Genomic DNA, 20895 nt, shown 5'->3' with positions numbered 1-20895 from the left:
AGAAATGGGGTGACCGTGTTGTAGATTAGTTAGGATTTTCAAAGTCTGTATGAATCATGCCGAAGTGCCTGAGGACTGGTAGAATACATATACACACCTCGACAGTACATTATTTGTGGGGGAGCCAATGGATAAAAATAAAGATAAACTGTTCATTAGTTTTATTTTCATACAGTTTTGATAAGTAATTTTATTCCCTTTCCCCTCTATACATTCCAGAAGGCATGAAGAGGAGGGTGGATGTGCTAGAAATGAGATGTTTGAAGACAATGTGTGGTGTGAGGTGGTTTGATCGAGTAAGTAATAATAGGGTAAGAGAGATGTGCGGTAATAAAAAGAGTGTGGTTGAGAGAGCAGAAGAGGGTGTTTTGAAATGGTTTGGTCACATGGGGAGAATGAGTGAGGAAAGATTGACCAAGAGGATATATGTGTCAGAGAAGGAGGGAACGAGGAGAAGTGGGAGAACAAATTGGAGGTGGAAAGATGGAGTGAAAAAGATTTTGAGTGATTGAGGCCTGAACATGCAGGAGGGTGAAAGGCGTGCAAGGAATAGAGTGAATTGGAACAAAGTGGTGTACCGGGGTCTACGTGCTGTCAATGGATTGAACCAGGGCATGTGAAGTGTCTGGGGTAAACCATGGAAAGTTCTGTGGGGTCTGGATGTGGAAAGGGAGCTGTGGTTTCGGTGCATTATACATGACAGCTAGAGACTGAGTGTGAACGAATGTGGCCTTTGTTGTCTTTTCCTAGCGCTACCTCACACACATGCGGGGGGAGGGGGTTGTTATTTCATGTGTGGCGGGGTGGCAATGGGAATGAATAAAGGCAGACAGTATGAATTATGTGTGGGTAGGTTGGGCCATTCTTTCGTCCGTTTCCTTGTGCTACTTCGCTAACGCAGGAGACAGCAACAAAGTCAAATAAATATAATAAAATATATATACACATATACATATATATACATATATATACACACACATTCTAAAATGGGAAACAGAAGAAGGAGTCACGCGGGGAGTGCTCATCCTCCTCGAAGGCTCAGAGTGGGGTGCCTAAATGTGTGTGGATGTAACCAAGATGTGAAAAAAGGAGAGATAGGTAGTATGTTTGAGGAAAGGAACCTGGATGTTTTGGCTCTGAGTGAAACGAAGCTCAAGGGTAAAGGGGAAGAGTGGTTTGGGAATGTCTTGGGAGAAAAGTCAGGGGTTAGTGAGAGGACAAGAGCAAGGGAAGGAGTAGCAGTACTCCTGAAACAGGAGTTGTGGGAGTATGTGATAGAATGTAAGAAAGTAAATTCTCTATTGATATGGGTAAAACTGAAAGTTGATGGAGAGAGATGGGTGATTATTGGTGCATATGCACCTGGGCATGAGAAGAAAGATCATGAGAGGCAAGTGTTTTGGGAGCAGCTGAATGAGTGTGTTAGTGGTTTTGATGCACGAGACCGGGTTATAGTGATGGGTGATTTGAATGCAAAGGTGAGTAATGTGGCAGTTGAGGGAATAATTGGTATACATGGGGTGTTCAGTGTTGTAAATGGAAATGGTGAAGAGCTTGTAGATTTATGTGCTGAAAAAGGACTGATGATTGGGAATACCTGGTTTAAAAAGCAAGATATACATAAGTATACTTATGTAAGTAGGAGAGATGGCCAGAGAGCGTTATTGGATTACGTGTTAATTGACAGGCGTGCAAAAGAGAGACTTTTGGATGTTAATGTGCTGAGAGGTGCAACTGGAGGGATGTCTGATCATTATCTTGTGGAGGCTAAGGTGAAGATTTGTCTGGGTTTTCAGAAAAGAAGAGTGAATGTTGGGGTGAAGAGGGTGGTGAGAGTAAGTGAGCTTGGGAAGGAGACTTGTGTGAGGAAGTACCAGGAGAGACTGAGTACAGAATGGAAAAAGGTGAGAACAATGGAAGTAAGGGGAGTGGGGGAGGAATGGGATGTATTTAGGGAATCAGTGATGGATTGCGCAAAAGATGCTTGTGGCATGAGAAGAGTGGGAGGTGGGTTGATTAGAAAGGGTAGTGAGTGGTGGGATGAAGAAGTAAGAGTATTAGTGAAAGAGAAGAGAGAGGCATTTGGACGATTTTTGCAGGGAAAAAATGCAATTGAGTGGGAGATGTATAAAAGAAAGAGACAGGAGGTCAAGAGAAAGGTGCAAGAGGTGAAAAAAAGGGCAAATGAGAGTTGGGGTGAGAGAGTATCATTAAATTTTAGGGAGAATAAAAAGATGTTCTGGAAGGAGGTAAATAAAGTGCGTAAGACAAGGGAGCAAATGGGAACTTCAGTGAAGGGCGCAAATGGGGAGGTGATAACAAGTAGTGGTGATGTGAGAAGGAGATGGAGTGAGTATTTTGAAGGTTTGTTGAATGTGTTTGATGATAGAGTGGCAGATATAGGGTGTTTTGGTCGAGGTGGTGTGCAAAGTGAGAGGGTTAGGGAAAATGATTTGGTAAACAGAGAAGAGGTAGTGAAAGCTTTGCGGAAGATGAAAGCCGGCAAGGCAGCAAGTTTGGATGGTATTGCAGTGGAATATATTAAAAAAGGAGGTGACTGTACTGTTGACTGGTTGGTAAGGTTATTTAATTTATGTATGACTCATGGTGAGGTGCCTGAGGATTGGCGGAATGCGTGCATAGTGCCATTGTACAAAGGCAAAGGGGATAAGAGTGAGTGCTCAAATTACAGAGGTATAAGTTTGTTGAGTATTCCTGGTAAATTATATGGGAGGGTATTGATTGAGAGGGTGAAGGCATGTACAGAGCATCAGATTGGGGAAGAGCAGTGTGGTTTCAGAAGTGGTAGAGGATGTGTGGATCAGGTGTTTGCTTTGAAGAATGTATGTGAGAAATACTTAGAAAAGCAAATGGATTTGTATGTAGCATTTATGGATCTGGAGAAGGCATATGATAAGAGTTGATAGGGATGCTCTGTGGAAGGTATTAAGAATATATGGTGTGGGAGGCAAGTTGTTAGAAGCAGTGAAAAGTTTTTATCGAGGATGTAAGGCATGTGTACGTGTAGGAAGAGAGGAAAGTGATTGGTTCTCAGTGAATGTAGGTTTGCGGCAGGGGTGTGTGATGTCTCCATGGTTGTTTAATTTGTTTATGGATGGGGTTGTTAGGGAGGTGAATGCAAGAGTTTTGGAAAGAGGGGCAAGTATGAGTCTGTTGGGGATGAGAGAGCTTGGGAAGTGAGTCAGTTGTTGTTTGCTGATGATACAGCGCTGGTGGCTGATTCATGTGAGAAACTGCAGAAGCTGGTGACTGAGTTTGGTAAAGTGTGTGAAAGAAGAAAGTTAAGAGTAAATGTGAATAAGAGCAAGGTTATTAGGTACAGTAGGGTTGAGGGTCAAGTCAATTGGGAGGTGAGTTTGAATGGAGAAAAACTGGAGGAAGTGAAGTGTTTTTGATATCTGGGAGTGGATCTGGCAGCGGATGGAACCATGGAAGCGGAAGTGGATCATAGGGTGGGGGAGGGGGCGAAAATTCTGGGAGCCTTGAAGAATGTGTGGAAGTCGAGAACATTATCTCGGAAAGCAAAAATGGGTATGTTTGAAGGAATAGTGGTTCCAACAATGTTGTATGGTTGCGAGGCGTGGGCTATGGATAGAGTTGTGCGCAGGAGGATGGATGTGCTGGAAATGAGATGTTTGAGGACAATGTGTGGTGTGAGGTGGTTTGATCGAGTAAGTAACGTAAGGGTAAGAGAGATGTGTGGAAATAAAAAGAGCGTGGTTGAGAGAGCAGAAGAGGGTGTTTTGAAATGGTTTGGGCACATGGAGAGAATGAGTGAGGAAAGATTGACCAAGAGGATATATGTGTCGGAGGTGAAGGGAACGAGGAGAAGAGGGAGACCAAATTGGAGGTGGAAAGATGGAGTGAAAAAGATTTTGTGTGATCGGGGCCTGAACATGCAGGAGGGTGAAAGGAGGGCAAGGAATAGAGTGAATTGGAGCGATGTGGTATACCGGGGTTGACGTGCTGTCAGTGGATTGAATCAGGGCATGTGAAGTGTCTGGGGTAAACCATGGAAAGCTGTATAGGTGTGTAAATTTACGTGTGTGGACGTATGTATATACATGTGTATGGGGGTGGGTTGGGCCATTTCTTTCGTCTGTTTCCTTGCGCTACCTCGCAAACGCGGGAGACAGCGACAAAGCAAAAAAAAAAAAAAAATACACACACACACATATACATATATACTGAAACGATGATAATTCAACTCTGTCATGTTGAGATGAGCAACAATGGATACATGAGCAAACATTGGTAGGTCTTCCGCACATGCCAAACCCAAACCCGTTTCCCCGCCCATGGACCATGTAATCTAAAAATGGCAACACACCACTACTCTCACCCTCCACAGCAAACCTGATGGAAGGCACCAACCTCCCAAGCAAGGGGAGAAACACCTGCAATCCTCACTTGCTGGCCAAACAACACAAAGAATGCCATCCACATACCTAAACCAACTGCACCAGAAGGCAAGACATCCCTTAGCAATTTTGTTCAAAAATCTTCACACAAAGATCACTTAGCACAGGCGAAAGAGGGCCACCCACTGCCACACCAAATTCCTGAGCACAACAATCTCCATTGAATTGAAATACTCAGTCTTCCATACACAATTTTAACTCTATATGTGTTTATATACCCTAGCCTGTGCCAGGCACCGATTTTATCGACCAACCCCTAGGGTTGAACTTCCTTTGATAATTTGTGATTTGTTATTCTTTTTTTCCATGATGAAATACAGTAACCTTTCTGTATTCCACTATGATTTCACTGATAGCTACCAATCTGAATTATTATCAAAATCAAAAACACTCCACACCAGGGATAAGTGATATCAACTCAATCATCCATCCATTCTCAAAGCATGAAATCTACAAATTTTAACTTTATAGTCAAATATTCTCTGCTGCTCCTGTGGTATTCACATAAAGGAAACCATTTTTGAATTAGTAAGCTTGGTAGCTTATATCAGAATGTGAATTATCCATTCTGATTTTTTTCTAAGTAAATGTCAGTCCTATGGTCCACAGATTATCTGAAGCATGAAGAAAATTCAACTTGAAAAAGCTCTGCTACAAAGCAGAAAATGGAGCTTCACATAGAAAAAGATGGAGAGAGAGAGAGAGAGAGAGCCTTGCAAATCTTTCTGTTATTTTCTCACCTTGGCTGATTTTCCTGCAGCTTCAATATCCCAGTAATAGAGACGGTTGTCAACTAGGGTGACGAGGTGTGAATCATGCTCAGGTGCCCACATAACAGACCACACCTGTGAGCTGAGCCCAGGAACAGGAGACCCTGGAATCTGGGGGTCACCTCCAAATGTCCCATCTAAACTGCACAACTTTTCTACTTGCTCACCACCAGCTCTGTTGAAATCACAAACAATATTTTGACTATGTACGGACATCAATACATGAACAGGTAATTGCTATGTAAAAAAGTCTAAATCTCTCAAAATCTCATCCTTTACCCCTTTCCCATAAAATTCTAAACACTACACAGTATGCTGGTGGCTACAACAGCACCCCTTATCTTCCTATATACACAAAAATACACATCTCACAGAACTCTTCCTCCTATTAAACAAAAAGATGGCTGACAGACTCTCCTAAGCAGACTACAATTGAAGATTTCTGCATCTTCCTCCTTCTTTTATCTCTTCCATGGATGAATTATCAAAGTAGTGCTGGGAAAAGATGAAGAAAGGCAACATTTGTATTTCTCACATACCTTCCTCAAAGCAAACACCTGATCCACACATTCTCTACCACTTCTGAAACCACACTGCTCTTCCCCAATCTGATGCTCTGTACATGCTTTCACCCTTTCAATCAATACCCTCCCATATAATTTCCCAGAAATACTCAACAAACTTACACCTCTGTAATTTGAGCACTCACCTTATGGGCCTTTGAACAATGGCACTATGCATGCATTCTGCCAATCCTCAGGCACCTCACCATGAGTCATACATACACTGAATATCCTTACCAACCATTCAACACCACAGTCACTCCCTTTTTTAATAAATTCCACTGCAATACCATCTAAACCTGCTGCCTTGCCAGCTTTCATCTTCTGCAAAAATTTTACTACCTCTTATCTGTTTACCAAATAATTCTCCCTGACCCTCTCACTTTGCACACCACCTTGAACAAAACACCCTATATCTGCCACTCTATCATCAAACACATTCAACAAACCTTAAAAATACTCACTCCATCTCCTTCTCACAACACTACTATTTGTTATTACCTCCCCATTAGCCCCCTTCACCGATGTTCCCATTTGTTCTCTTGTCCTTACACACTTTATTTACCTCCTTCCAAAACATCTTTTTATTTTCCCTAAAATTTAATGATACTCTCTCACCCCAACTCTCATTTGCCCTCTTTTTCACCTCTTGCACCCTTCTCTTGACCAGCCTCTTTCCTTTATACATCTCCCACTCATTTGCACTATTTCCCTGCAAAAATTGTCCAAATGCCTCTCTCTTCTCTTTCACTAATAATCTTACTTCTTCATCCCACCACTCACTACCCTTTCTAATCTGCCCACTGCCCACGCTTCTCATGCCACATGCATCTTTTGCGCAAGCCATCACTGCTTCCCTAAATACATCCCATTCCTCCCCTACTCCCCTTACATCCTTTGCTCTCACCTTTTTCCATTCTGCACTCAGTCTCTCCTAGTACTTCTCACACATGACTCCTTCCCAAGCTCACTTACTCTCACCACTCTCTTCACCCCAACATTCTCTCTTCTTTTCTGAAAACTTTTACAAATCTTCACCTTCGCCTCCATAAGATAATGATCAGACATCCCTCCAGTTGCACCTCTCAGCACATTAACATCAAAATGTCTCTCTTTCATGCACCTATCAATTAACATGTAATCCAATAACGCTCTCTGGCCTTCTCTCCTACTCACATACGTATACTTATGTATATCTCTCTTTTTAAACCAGGTATTCCCAATCATCAGTCCTTTTTCAGCACACAACTTCACAAGCTCTTCACCATTTCCATTTACAACACTGAACACCCCTTGTACACCAATTATTCCCTCAACTGCCACATTACTCACCTTTGCATTCAAATCACCCATCACTGTAACCCAGTCTCGTGCATCAAAACTACTAACACACTCACTCAGCTGCTCCTAAAACACTTGCCTCTCATGATCTTTCTTCTCATACCCAGGTGCACAGGCACCAATAATCACCCATCTCTCTCCATCCACTTTCAGTTTTACCCATATCAATCTAGAGTTTACTTTCTTACACTCTATCACATACTCCCACCACTCCTGTTTCAGGAGTAGTGCTACTCCTTCCTTTGCTCTTGTCTTCTCACCAACCCCTGACTTCACTCTCAAAACATTCCCAAACCACTCCTCCCCTTTACCCTTGAGCTTTGTTTCAATCAGAGCCAAAACATCCAGGTTCCTTTCCTCAAACATACTACCTATCTCTCCTTTTTTCTCATCTTGATTACATCCACACACATTTAGACACCCCAATCTGAGCCTTCGAGGAGGATGAGCACTTCCCGCATGACTCCTTCTTCTGTTCTCCCTTTTAGAAAGTTAAAATACAAAGAGGGGAGGTTTTCTAGCCCCCTGTTCCTGTCCCCTTTAGTCGCCTTCTACGACACGTAAGGAATGCGTGGGAATCATTCTTTCTCCCCCATCCCCACAGCTCCCTATCCACATCCAGGCCCTACAGACCTTTTCATGGTTTACCCCAAATGACTCACATGCCCTGGTTCAATTTCAATTTCTAAAAGGGGAAACAGAAGAAGGAGTCAAGCAGGGAGTGCTCATCTTCCTTAAAGGCTCAGATTGGTGTGTTTGAAAGTGTGTGGGTGCAACCAAGATGAGAAGAAAGGAAAGATAACTAGTATGTTTGAGGAAAGAAATCTGGATGTTCTGGCTTTTAGTGAAACGAAGCTCAAGGGTAAAGGGGAAGAGTGTTTGGAAAAGTCATAGGAGTAAATTCTGGGGTTGTTGAGAGGACAAGAGCTACGGAAGGAGTAGCACTTCTCCTGAAGCAGGAGTTGTGGGAATGTGTGACGAATGTAAGACAGTAAATCATAGATTGGTGTGGGTAAAACTGAAAGTGGATGGAGAGAGATGGGTGACTATTGGTGTTTTGCACCTAGTCATGAAAAGGAAGATCATGAGAGGCAAGTGTTTTGGGAGCAGCTGAGTGTGTGTGTTAGCAGTTTTGATGCACAAGACCAGGTTTTAGTGATGGGAGATTTAAATGCCAAGGTGAGTAATGTGGCAGTTGAGGGTATAATTGGTGTACATAGGGTATTCAGTTTTGTAAATGGAAATGGTAAGGAGCTTGTGGACTTGTGTGCTGGAAAAAGACTAATGATTGGGAATGTTTGGTTTAAAAAGAGAGATATACATAAGTATACGTATGTGAGTAGGAGAGATGGTCAAAGGGCATTCTTGGATAACCTGTTAATTGATAGGCATGTAAAAGAGACTTTTGGATGTTAATGTGCTGAAAGGGGCAGATGGAGGGATGTCTGACCACAATCTTGTGGAGGCAAAGGTGAAGATTTGTAGAGGTTTTCAAAAAAAAAATAGAAAATGTTGGGGAGAGAGTGGTGAGAGTACGTGAGCTTGGCAAGGAGACTTGTGTGTGGAAGTACTAGGAGAGACTGAGTGTAGAATGGCAAAAGGTGAGAGCAAATGATGTGAGGGCAGTGGGTGAGGAATGGGATGTATTTAGGGAAGCAGTGATGGTATGAGCAAAAGATGCATGTGGTATGAGAAAGGTGGGAGGTGGGAAGGTCAGAAAGGGTAGTGAGTGGTGTGATGAGGAAGTAAAGCTGTTAGTGAAAGAGAAAAGAGAGGCGTTTGCACAATACTTACAAGGAAGGAGTGCAAGTGACCAGGAGATGAATGAAAGAAAGTAGCAGGAAGTCAAGAGGGAGGTGCAAGGGTTGAAAAGAGGGCGAATGAGAGCTGGGGTGAGAGAGTATCATTAAACTTTATGGAAAATAAAAAGATGTTTTGGAAGGAGGTAAATAACGTGCATAAGACAAGAGAACAACAGGAACATTGGTGAAGGGGCAAAGGGGTAAGTAATAACAGGTAGTGATGAAGTGAGGAGATGGAGTGAGTATTTTGAAGGTTTGTCGAATGTGTTTGATGATAGAATGGCAATTGTAGGGTGTTTTGGTCTGAAAACCTCTACAAACCTTCACCCATGCTTCTACCAAGTAACAATCAGATATCACATCAGCTGCCCCTCTAAGCACGTTCACATCAAAGAGTCTCTTTTTTGCATGCCTATCAATCAGGACAATCCAACACTGCTCACTTATCATCCTTCGTACTCATCGTACTTATCCACTCGTTTTAAACCAGGTATTCCTAATCACCAGTTGTTTTTCATCAGACAAATCCACAGGCAGTTCAACATTTTCATTCACAGAATTGGGTACCCCATGTCCCCCAATTATACCCTTCAATACTGCATTACCCACTCTTGCCAAATCACCCATCATGATGCCTGATCCCTCGGATCAAAACTGCTGACAGGCTCACTCAGTTCCTCCTAAAACATGTGCCTCTCTTCCTCATTTCTCTCTCTTCCAGGAGCACCATCACACTCGCCCAACTTTATACCAAAGATATCACTTCAATAATATTACATGTGTTACTTCTGAAGTTAGGTTTCCCATGATCCTCTTTAATTCCATAGAAGTACAAACAAAGTATCACATGTCTATTCTCTATCCTCACCTTGGATCATCAATCATTCCTAAGCAGGATCCTTCGAGAGGGAGTCTCCATATTGCTGCCCCAAATTCACCACAATAATCCTGAGCTGTTGGCAAGATAATTAAATGAAATATTCATATATGGAAAAGTTAAAAGAGGATAAGTATCAAATCTGCTCTATCACATGGTCAATTTCTGAAACAAAAACATGCTTACTATAGTACAGACAATCCTGAATAAACATTGTAAAAACATACATCTACTGGGACTTTCATGAATATTATCTATCTATCTATCCATCTATATCTCAGATGCCCGTTCCCTTCAGGAACTCCAATCAAGGGGTGGCCACAGCAAAAGTCTCCACTTATCCCTGTCCTTACATGCCTCTCTCACATACACCATTCCATTTCTCTCCCTCCAGTTTTCCTCTACCCTATTTGCCTATGTCACAGGTGGTCTTCCTCTCACACAAATCCCTTTAACTGTACCATCATACTCCTACCCCATACTGCACAATTAGGCAATTATGATTAGATATTTACAAAAACCCACACCAGATGCAACAAAACAAATTTCTTATAATCCCCTTATTGCTTAAAAACCTCTGCATCCACAACATTTCATTCCATCACACAGTAGCTTGATCTGAGCTTTCTGACTCCACAATAAAACATTTAAGTATTTTTCCTAAAATACACTCGACTTCATATCAAAGAATCATTAATATGATTACAAGTTATACTCAAGGCAACAATGGAAACACTAACTTCATGGACAAAAAACACAGGAATATAACTACAGTAGGACAGACATGTGATTTGGTGCATGTAGAAGGTTATCAGCATAAATCCAATGCCTACATAGTTTTGGCAATGTCCTGGGAAAATCCAATGCAAAAATTTCTTTCACAATCAGACAAACAGAAAACTCTCACTACTTATTTATATTTTATTTATCTTGCATTGTCGCTGTCTCCCGCGTTTGCGAGGTAGCGCAAGGAAACAGACGAAAGAAATGGCCCAACCCACCTCCATACACATGTATATACATACACATCCACACACGCAAATATACATACCTATACATCTCAATGTACACATATATATACACACACAGACATATACATATATACACATGTACATAATTCATACTGTCTGCCTTTATTTATTCCCATCGCCACCTCACCACACATGGAATAACATTCCCCTCCCCCCTCATGTGTGTGAGGTAGCGCTAGGAAAAGACAACAAAGGCCCCATTCGTTCACACTCAGTCTCTAGCTGTCATGTAATAATGTCATGTAATGCTGTGGTTTCGGGCATTATTACATCTCACTACTTATATATCTTATTTTCTTATTATGCTTTGTTGCTGTTTCCCACATTAGCAAGGTAGCACACGGAAACAGACGAAAGAATGGCCCAACCCACCCATATACACATGTATATACCTAAATGCCCACAAATGCACATATACATACCAATACATTTCAACGTATACAGACATATAAATATATACACATGCAAATATTCATACATGCTGCTTTCATCCATTCCCACTGCCACCATGCCATACATGAAATAACCCCCCCCCCTCTCTGTCTCTCTCTCTCTCTCCTCTCCCCCTCCCCCTGCGTGCGTGTTAGGTAGCGCTAGGAAAGGATAACAAAGGCCACATTCATTCACACACATCCAGGCCCCACAAAACTTTCCAATGTTTACCCTAGATGCTTCACATGCCCTGCTTCAATCCACTGACAGCACGTTGACCCTGGTATGTCACATCATTCCAATTCACTCTATTCCTTGCACGCCTTTCACCTTCCTGCATGCTCAGGCTCAGGCCCTGGTCGCTTAAAATCTTTTTCACTCCATCCTTCCACCTTCAATTTGGTCTCCCACTTCTCCTCATTCCCTCCACCTCTGACACACATATCCTCTCTCATATTTCCTCACTCTTTCTCTCCATGTGACCAAAACATTTAAATACACCCTCTTCTGCTCTCTCAACCACACTCTTTTTATTACAACACATCTCTCTTACCCTTTCATTACTCACTTGATCAAACCACCTCACACCACAGATTGCCCTCAAACACCTCATTCCAAAGACATCCACCCTCCCTCACAAAACCCGATCTATAGCCCATGCCTCACAACCATATAATATTATTGGAACCACTATTCCTTCAAACATACCCATTTTTGCTTTCTGAGATAATGTTCTCGCCTTCCACACATTCCTCAACGCTCCCAGAACCTTGGCCCCCTCCCCCATCCATGTGACACATCCGCTTCCATGGTTCCATTCACTGCCAAATCCACTCCCAGATATCTAAAACACTTCACTTCCTCCAGTTTTTCTCCATTCATACTAAAATCCCAATTAAGTTGTCCCTCAACCCTACTGTACCTAATAACCTTGCTCATATTCACATTTACTCTTAGCTTTCTTCTTTCACACACTTTACCAAACTCAGTCACCAGCTTCTGCAGTTTCTCACCTGAATCAGCCACCAGCTCTGTATCAACAGTGAACAACAACTGACTCACTTCCCAAGCCCTCTCATCCACAATAGACTGCAGATTTGCACCTCTCTCCAAAACTCCCTGACTGTCTCACTTCGCACACCACCTCAACCAAAACACCCTATATCTGCCACTCTATCATCTAACACATTCAACAAACCTTCAAAATACTCACTCCATCTCCTCACATCACCACTACTTGTTATCACCTCCCATTAGCCCCCTTCACTGATGTTCCCATTTGTTCTCTTGTCTTACACACTTTATTAACCTCCTTCCAAAGCATCTTTTTATTCTCCCTAAAATTTAATGACACTCTCTCACCCCAACTCTCATTTACCCTCTTTTTCACCTCTTGCACCTTTCTCTTGAACTCCTGCCTCTTTCTTTTATACATCTCCCAGTCATCTGCACTATTTCCCTGCAAAAATCGTCCAGATGCCTCTCTCTTCTGTTTCACTAATAATCTTACTTCATCATTTATATTTATATATTCATATATTCATCATGAGGGGGGAGGGGGATGTTACTCCATGTGTGGCGAGGTGGCGATGGGAATAAAGGCAGACTGTATGAATTATGTACATGTGTATATATGTATATGTCTGTGTGTGTATATATATGTGTACATTGAGGTGTATAGGCATGTATATTTGCGTGTGTGGATGTGTATGTATATACATGTGTATGGGGGTGGGTTGGGCCATTTCTTTCGTCTGTTTCCTTGCACTACCTCGCAAATGTGGGAGACAGCGACAAAGCAAAATAAATATATTCATCATAATACGTTATAGCTACTTACTGTTATTGTAAACGGTGGCAATTAGATCTGGACTCTGTGGAGCAGCAACGATTCTCCAAACTTCCCCAGCAGGGTGTTCGAATGTTTGTTTAGTTACTAAACTTGTGTCATCATCAAATTCAATTAGTTGAACCTAACAAAGACAAAACACATTCAGTATAGAGGAACCTGATATAAAAGCCAGTTCTGAGCTTGTGAAAAACATGTTATAGAACCTAAATTCTCATTTGTCCTTCATCCTAATGGTTCTTCTATAAAGTCATCAAAGCCTTATGTCTGTAATCAGCTAAAAAGAAAATACCACAGTCGTTCTTCATGCAAGCAATAAATGGTTTTTCATGTATGCTCACCATTTCCTCCAAAAGCGAGGTAGCATTAGAAACAGATGACAGAGCCTTAGAGGAAAAATTCCTCATTTTAGCTCCTTGCTCTGTTCCTTCTTTTGGAAAGTAATACAGGAAAGGAGGATTTCCAGACATCCACTTCTGCCCCTCTTAGCCACATTTTACAACAAATGGGATGCATGGGCAGTATTCTTTCTCCCCTATCCCTAGGGAGACCATATATATATATATATATATATATATATATATATATATATATATATATATATATATATATATATATATATATATATATATATCCCTGGGGATAGGGGAGAAAGAATACTTCCCACGTATTCCCTGCGTGTCGTAGAAGGCGACTAAAAGGGAAGGGAGCGGGGGGCTGGAAATCCTCCCCTCTCGTTTTTTTTTTTTTTTTTTTTTTTTTTTTTTTTCCAAAAGAAGGAACAGAGAAGAGGGCCAGGTGAGGATATTTCCTCAAAGGCCCAGTCCTCTGTTCTTAACGCTACCTCGCTGTCGCGGGAAATGGCGGATAGTATGAAAAAAAAAAAGTGTTTTAGATATCTGGGAGTGGATCTGGCAGCGGATGGAACCATGGAAGCGGAAGTGGATCATAGGGTGGGGGAGGGGGCGAAAATCCTGGGGGCCTTGAAAAATGTGTGGAAGTCGAGAACATTATCTCGGAAAGCAAAAATGGGTATGTTTGAAGGAATAGTGGTTCCAACAATGTTGTATGGTTGCGAGGCGTGGGCTATGGATAGAGTTGTGCGCAGGAGGATGGATGTGCTGGAAATGAGATGTTTCAGGACAATGTGTGGTGTGAGGTGGTTTGATCGAGTGAGTAACGTAAGGGTAAGAGAGATGTGTGGAAATAAAAAGAGCGTGGTTGAGAGAGCAGAAGAGGGTGTTTTGAAGTGGTTTGGGCACATGGAGAGGATGAGTGAGGAAAGATTGACCAAGAGGATATATGTGTCGGAGGTGAAGGGAACAAGGAGAAGAGGGAGACCAAATTGGAGGTGGAAAGATGGAGTGAAAAAGATTTTGTGTGATCGGGGCCTGAACATGCAGGAGGGTGAAAGGAGGGCAAGGAATAGAGTGAATTGGAGCGATGTGGTATACCGGGGTTGACGTGCTGTCAGTGGATTGAAGCAAGGCATGTGAAGCGTCTGGAGTAAACCATGGAAAGCTGTGTAGGTATGTATATTTGCGTGTGTGGACGTATGTATATACATGTGTATGGGGGGGGGGTTGGGCCATTTCTTTCGTCTGTTTCCTTGCGCTACCTCGCAAACGCGGGAGACAGCGACAAAGTATAATAAAAAAAAAAAAAAATATGAAAGGTGCAAGAGGTGAAAAAGAGGGCAAATGAGAGTTGGGGTGAGAGAGTATCATTCAGTTTTAGGGAGAATAAAAAGATGTTCTGGAAGGAGGTAAATAAAGTGCGTAAGACAAGGGAGCAAATGGGAACTTCAGTGAAGGGCGCAAATGGGGAGGTGATAACAAGTAGTGGTGATGTGAGAAGGAGATGGAGTGAGTATTTTGAAGGCTTGTTGAATGTGTTTGATGATAGAGTGGCAGATATAGGGTGTTTTGGTCGAGGTGGTGTGCAAAGTGAGAGGGTTAGGGAAAATGATTTGGTAAACAGAGAAGAGGTAGTAAAAGCTTTGCGGAAGATGAAAGCCGGCAAGGCAGCAGGTTTGGATGGTATTGCAGTGGAATTTATTAAAAAAGGGGGTGACTGTATTATTGACTGGTTGGTAAGGTTATTTAATGTATGTATGACTCATGGTGAGGTGCCTGAGGATTGGCGGAATGCGTGCATACTGCCATTGTACAAAGGCAAAGGGATAAGAGGTATAAGTTTGTTGAGTATTCCTGATAAATTATATGGGAGGGTATTGATTGAGAGGGTGAAGGCATGTACAGAGCATCAGATTGGGGAAGAGCAGTGTGGTTTCAGAAGTGGTAGAGGATGTGTGGATCAGGTGTTTGCTTTGAAGAATGTATGTGAGAAATACTTAGAAAAGCAAATGGATTTGTATGTAGCATTTATGGATCTGGAGAAGGCATATGATAGAGTTGATAGAGATGCTCTGTGGAAGGTATTAACAATATATGGTGTGGGAGGCAAGTTGTTAGAAGCAGTGAAAAGTTTTTATCGAGGATGTAAGGCATGTGTACGTGTAGGAAGAGAGGAAAGTGATTGGTTCTCAGTGAATGTAGGTTTGCGGCAGGGGTGTGTGATGTCTCCATGGTTGTTTAATTTGTTTATGGAAGGGGTTGTTAGGAAGGTGAATGCAAGAGTATTGGAAAGAGGGGCAAGTATGAAGTCTGTTGGGGATGAGAGAGCTTGGGAGGTGAGTCAGTTGTTGTTCGCTGATGATACAGCGCTGGTGGCTGATTCATGTGAGAAACTGCAGAAGCTGGTGACTGAGTTTGGTAAAGTGTGTGAAAGAAGAAAGTTACGAGTAAATGTGAATAAGAGCAAGGTTATTAGGTACAGTAGGGTTGAGGGTCAAGTCAATTGGGAGGTAAGTTTGAATGGAGAAAAACTGAAGGAAGTAAAGTGTTTTAGATATCTGGGAGTGGATCTGGCAGCGGATGGAACCATGGAAGCGGAAGTGGATCATAGGGTGGGGTAGGGGGCGAAAATTCTGGGAGCCTTGAAGAATGTGTGGAAATCGAGAACATTACCTCGGAAAGCAAAAATGGGTATGTTTGAAGGAATAGTGGTTCCAACAATGTTGTATGGTTGCGAGGCGTGGGCTATGGATAGAGTTTTGCGCAGGAGGATGGATGTGCTGGAAATGAGATGTTTGAGGACAATGTGTGGTGTGAGGTGGTTTGATCCAGTAAGTAACGTAAGGGTAAGAGAGATGTGTGGAAATAAAAAGAGCGTGGTTGAAAGAGCAGAAGAGGGTGTTTTGAAATGGTGTGGGCACATGGAGAGAATGAGTGAGGAAAGATTGACCAAGAGGATATATGTGTCGGAGGTGGAGGGAATGAGGAGAAGTGGGAGACCAAATTGGAGGTGGAAAGATGGAGTGAAAAAGATTTTATGTGATCGGGGCCTGAACATGCAGGAGGGTGAAAGGCGTGCAAGGAATAGAGTGAATTGGATCGGTTTGGTATACCGGGGTTGATGTGCTGTCAATGGATTGAATCAGGGCATGTGAAGCGTCTGGGGTAAACCATGGAAAGCTGTGTAGGTATGTATATTTCTCAACTCAAGTATACTTGCCATCCATGTTACTCACGTCACTGGGCAGTAAAAATATATGGGGCACATAAGCATGGTATTGCCTGGCTCCTTGGTCTTCCTGCCACAACAACAGGTCAAACTACCTTTGGCCTCCTCTACCTCTGTAGACAATATATCACCTACTCTCCATTAATCAACCAGTCCCATAATCTTCTTTTGTTTCAATTCAGCCAATCCCCTGCCACCTAATGATCAGTGCATGCAGCTGTTTTATGAATCACTGAACTTGTAAACTTGCTTGTTAAATGGCCAATAACCTTCATAAATTATGGCAACATCAATCTGTATACACATTCAACAGTCATGTGTTTGGCACTAAATGCTTGTAATTTGGAGAGCAATTTCTCAAGGTTCAAGTATATAAAATATAACTTTCATTATATGAGTTCTAATTATGTAAGTACTTACCTGGTTAACTCTTCTCAAAGACTGAGTTCCAACAAGGAAATTTATTTTTTCTGTTTCAGCAGAGTGTGCAGCCAGTGCCCGAGCCTGAAAATTGACATATTAGTGAGATTTTCATAAAAAATGACAGTAATTTCTCAAGGAATCAGGCACTCTATATACTTTATTTATTTATATATTCATTTTGCTTTGTCGCTGTCTCCCGCATTAGCGAGGTAGCGCAAGGAAACAGACGAAAGACTGGCCCAATCCGCCCACTTACACATGTATATACATACACGTCCACACACGCAAATATACATACCTATACATCTCAATGTACACATATATATACACACACAGACATATACATATATACACATGTACATAATTCACACTGTCTGCCTTTATTCATTCCCATCGCCACCCCGCCACACATGAAAATAACAACCCCCTCCCCCCCTCATGTGCGTGAGGTAGCGCTAGGAAAAGACAACAAAGGCCACATTTGTTCACACTCAATCTCTAGCTGTCACGTAATAATGCACCGAAACCACAGCTCCCTTTCCACATCCAGGCCCCACAGAACTTTCCATGGTTTACCCCAGACGCTTCACATGCCCTGGTTCAATCCATTGACAGCACATCGACCCCGGTATACCACATTGTTCCAATTTACTCTATTCCTTGCACGCCTTTCACCCTCCTGCATGTTCAGGCCCCGATCACTCAAAATCTTTTTCACTCCATCTTTCCACCTCCAATTTGGTCTCACACTTCTCCTTGTTCCCTCCACCTCTGACACATATATCCTCTTGGTCAATCTTTCCTCACTCATTCTCTCCATGTGCCCAAACCATTTCAAAACACCTCTTCTGCTCTCTCAACCACACTCTTTTTATTTCCACACATTCCTCTTACCCTTACATTACTTACTCGATCAAACCACCTCACACAACATATTGTCCTCAAACATCTCATTTCCAGCACATCCACCCTCCTGCGCACAACTCTATCCATAGCCCACGCCTCGCAACCATACAACATTGTTGGAACCACTATTCCTTCAAACATACCCATTTTTGCTTTCCGAGATAATGTTCTCGACTTCCAAACAATCTTCAAGGCTCCCAGAATTTTCGCTCCCTCCCCCACCCTATGATTCACTTCTGCTTCCATGGTTCCATCCGCTGCCAGACCCACTCCCAGATATCTAAAACACTTTACTTCCTCCAGTTTTTCTCCATTCAAACTTACCTCCCAATGGACTTGACCCTCAACCTTACTGTACCTAACAACCTTGCTCTTATTCACATTTATTCTTAACTTTTTTCTTTCACACACTTTACCAAACCCAGTCCCAAACCCAGTGGAAGGTATTAACAATATATGGTGTGGGAGGCAAGTTGTTAGAAGCAGTGAAAAGTTTTTATCGAGGATGTACGGCATGTGTACGTGTAGGAAGAGAGGAAAGTGATTGGTTCTCAGTGAATGTAGGTTTGCGGCAGGGGTGTGTGATGTCTCCATGGTTGTTTAATTTGTTTATGGATGGGGTTGTTAGGGAGGTGAATGCAAGAGTTTTAGAAAGAGGGGCAAGCATGCAGTCTGTTGTGGATGAGAGAGCTTGGGAAGTGAGTCAGTTGTTGTTCGCTGATGATACAGCGCTGGTGGCTGATTCATGTGAGAAACTGCAGAAGCTGGTGACCGAGTTTGGTAAAGTGTGTGAAAGAAGAAAGTTAAGAGTAAACTCAGAGTCAGACATTACAGAATATGGCAACATTCTTGAAAAGTGCATAAATAATAAATGCAAATAGGCATTTCTTGACCATTCAGGCACTTTTATTGTTGCATTTCAGCTTCATTTGATTTGTATTTTGACATTTAAACCAAATGAGTTTATAGGATTCAAACAAGTGACATATGAATACTTCTGTCAGCCGTCTGCAGGTTGGTCACTTCTTTAATGTCCTAACAATTTGATTACTTTGGGATGCTGTATTTGTTCCTCCTGTTCATTTCTATTTCCCAGATTTGAAGTAATGTTAGGAATACCTTACTCACTCTCTCAACTTTTCACTTTGTTTTTACTCTACAATTTCCCTTTAAAAGCCTTGCCCACTTTACAATAGCAAAAATTGATGGAGTTAAAGGTTTCACACCTAAAATCCTGCACTCTGTAAAAAGCCCACACATTGTAAGGAAAACACTGGTACCAATCACATTACATTCTATCATGTAGACGACAGGTATTCATATTCTTTCGTATTACCCTCTATTCGGTGTAAGAAATTCAACGATACCAGTTTCATTACATTCTATCCTCTACAAAGTCAAGATTCCAACCAAACTTTGACCCACATATTCTGGCATCATAGCAGTTTCTTAGTCCTCCTTTAAGGAGCTCCTCCAGCTTCAAGATCGAGCTACAATTACTAACGAAAATGAGGGACTCTTCAGTGTAGGAAATTCCTTCAGAAAGTATAATGCCTTTCAGCGAGGATGATATGTCCTGGCTGAAAGTTGATCTTTCACTTGTGATGTATTGTTATGCGAGCGGCGGAATTCGGTAACACAGTTTGTATCAATGTTCCTTACAAAATGTTTACTAAGGCGTGGCAGGAAAGGTAACTTTCACTTCACTAACAACACCTAATCAGAAATCCTCAGGAGGACATTAATCATGTTGTGATCATCAACACAATATGTTTACTGTTGGTCAACACAATATGGTTAACCTACCTGGAAGTCCTCCAAACCGTATATGACAGGAGCATCGTCCATTGTTGTGTTTACTGTCCACCAGCTGATCCAGTGTTGCCACACCATCTAACATAACCAGCTGATCCAGTGTTGCCACACCATCTAACATAACCAGCTGATCCAGTGTTGCCACACCATCTAACATAACCAGCTGATCCAGTGTTGCCACACCATCTAACATGACCAGCTGATCCAGTATGCCACACCATCTAACATGACCAGCTGATCCAGTTGCCATACCTAACATGACCGGCTGATCCAGTGTTGCCTCACCATCTAGCATAACCAGCTGATCCATTGCCACACCATCTAACAAGATCAGCTGATCGGGTGTGCCAGCCACATCTACTATGACCAACTGATCCAGTCTGTCACAAAATCTAACATGACCAGTGATTCAGTGCTGCTACACCATCTCCCACGACAAGCTGATCCAGTGTGCACAACACCATCTACCATGATCAGCTCATCTGTCTCATCTGTTACTTGTTTTACCATCTTATACATTAACAAGTACCTAAACTTGAACATTTTATTGGCATCAGCAATTATAGATAAAGTCTCATTACATAATAATGTTACTTTACCACTCAAAATACTTATCCACATTATTTGCTCGAATTCAAGTCAGGAACTCCTTGGACAGTGATGTCTTCATGATATAGCCAGTGTATATTGCTTCATGTCTAACCTCCTCATGTTGGGTCCTACATCGTACAAAGGTAAGGATATAAATTTATGTTAGCCCTATACTTCCTACTTCCTCAAAGACGTTATGTGCCTTAAGTTTCTCCTTGCTTGTGATGCTATGCTATCCGCTACATAGCAATACAGTTGATGAACGATGCGTCTCCAAGAACTTATGTGAAGAGCTTCAGACTTAATTAGGCTCGAACATTCATTTGTGCTCAAAGGTGACAGCTGACTCAGATCATGAACATTTTCTGGCAAACAGCAACAAAGTTGTTTGTGAGATCAAAGAAGAAACTTGATGCACTCATCATGTACACTGAATGATAATATTTATATAAACTGTTCTGTCCCACC

The 20895-nt window shown here is 42.1% G+C and overlaps 1 protein-coding gene across 1 annotated transcript in view; it reads right to left on the bottom strand.

Annotated features, from left to right (window-relative positions):
* Positions 1 to 19952, bottom strand: part of LOC139766819 (EARP-interacting protein homolog) — a 44162-nt gene extending 24210 nt beyond the window's left edge. Inside the window, exons 1-5 of the mRNA XM_071695740.1 lie at positions 19828 to 19952; positions 17113 to 17196; positions 13099 to 13231; positions 9787 to 9871; positions 5183 to 5387 (exon numbers count right to left, since the gene is read on the bottom strand). Coding sequence (XP_071551841.1) covers positions 5183 to 5387; positions 9787 to 9871; positions 13099 to 13231; positions 17113 to 17196; positions 19828 to 19914 — 594 coding nt within the window. The 5' untranslated portion in view covers positions 19915 to 19952. The remainder of the gene's footprint in view (positions 1 to 5182; positions 5388 to 9786; positions 9872 to 13098; positions 13232 to 17112; positions 17197 to 19827) is intronic.
* Between the last annotated feature and the right edge of the window lie 943 nt (positions 19953 to 20895).

The sequence above is a fragment of the Panulirus ornatus genome, chromosome 58, assembly GCF_036320965.1.
Source record: "Panulirus ornatus isolate Po-2019 chromosome 58, ASM3632096v1, whole genome shotgun sequence".
NCBI classification, from domain to species: Eukaryota; Metazoa; Arthropoda; class Malacostraca; order Decapoda; family Palinuridae; genus Panulirus; species Panulirus ornatus.
The sequence above is the reverse complement of the archived record's forward strand: the minus strand, read 5'-3'. Positions and strand labels throughout refer to the sequence as shown.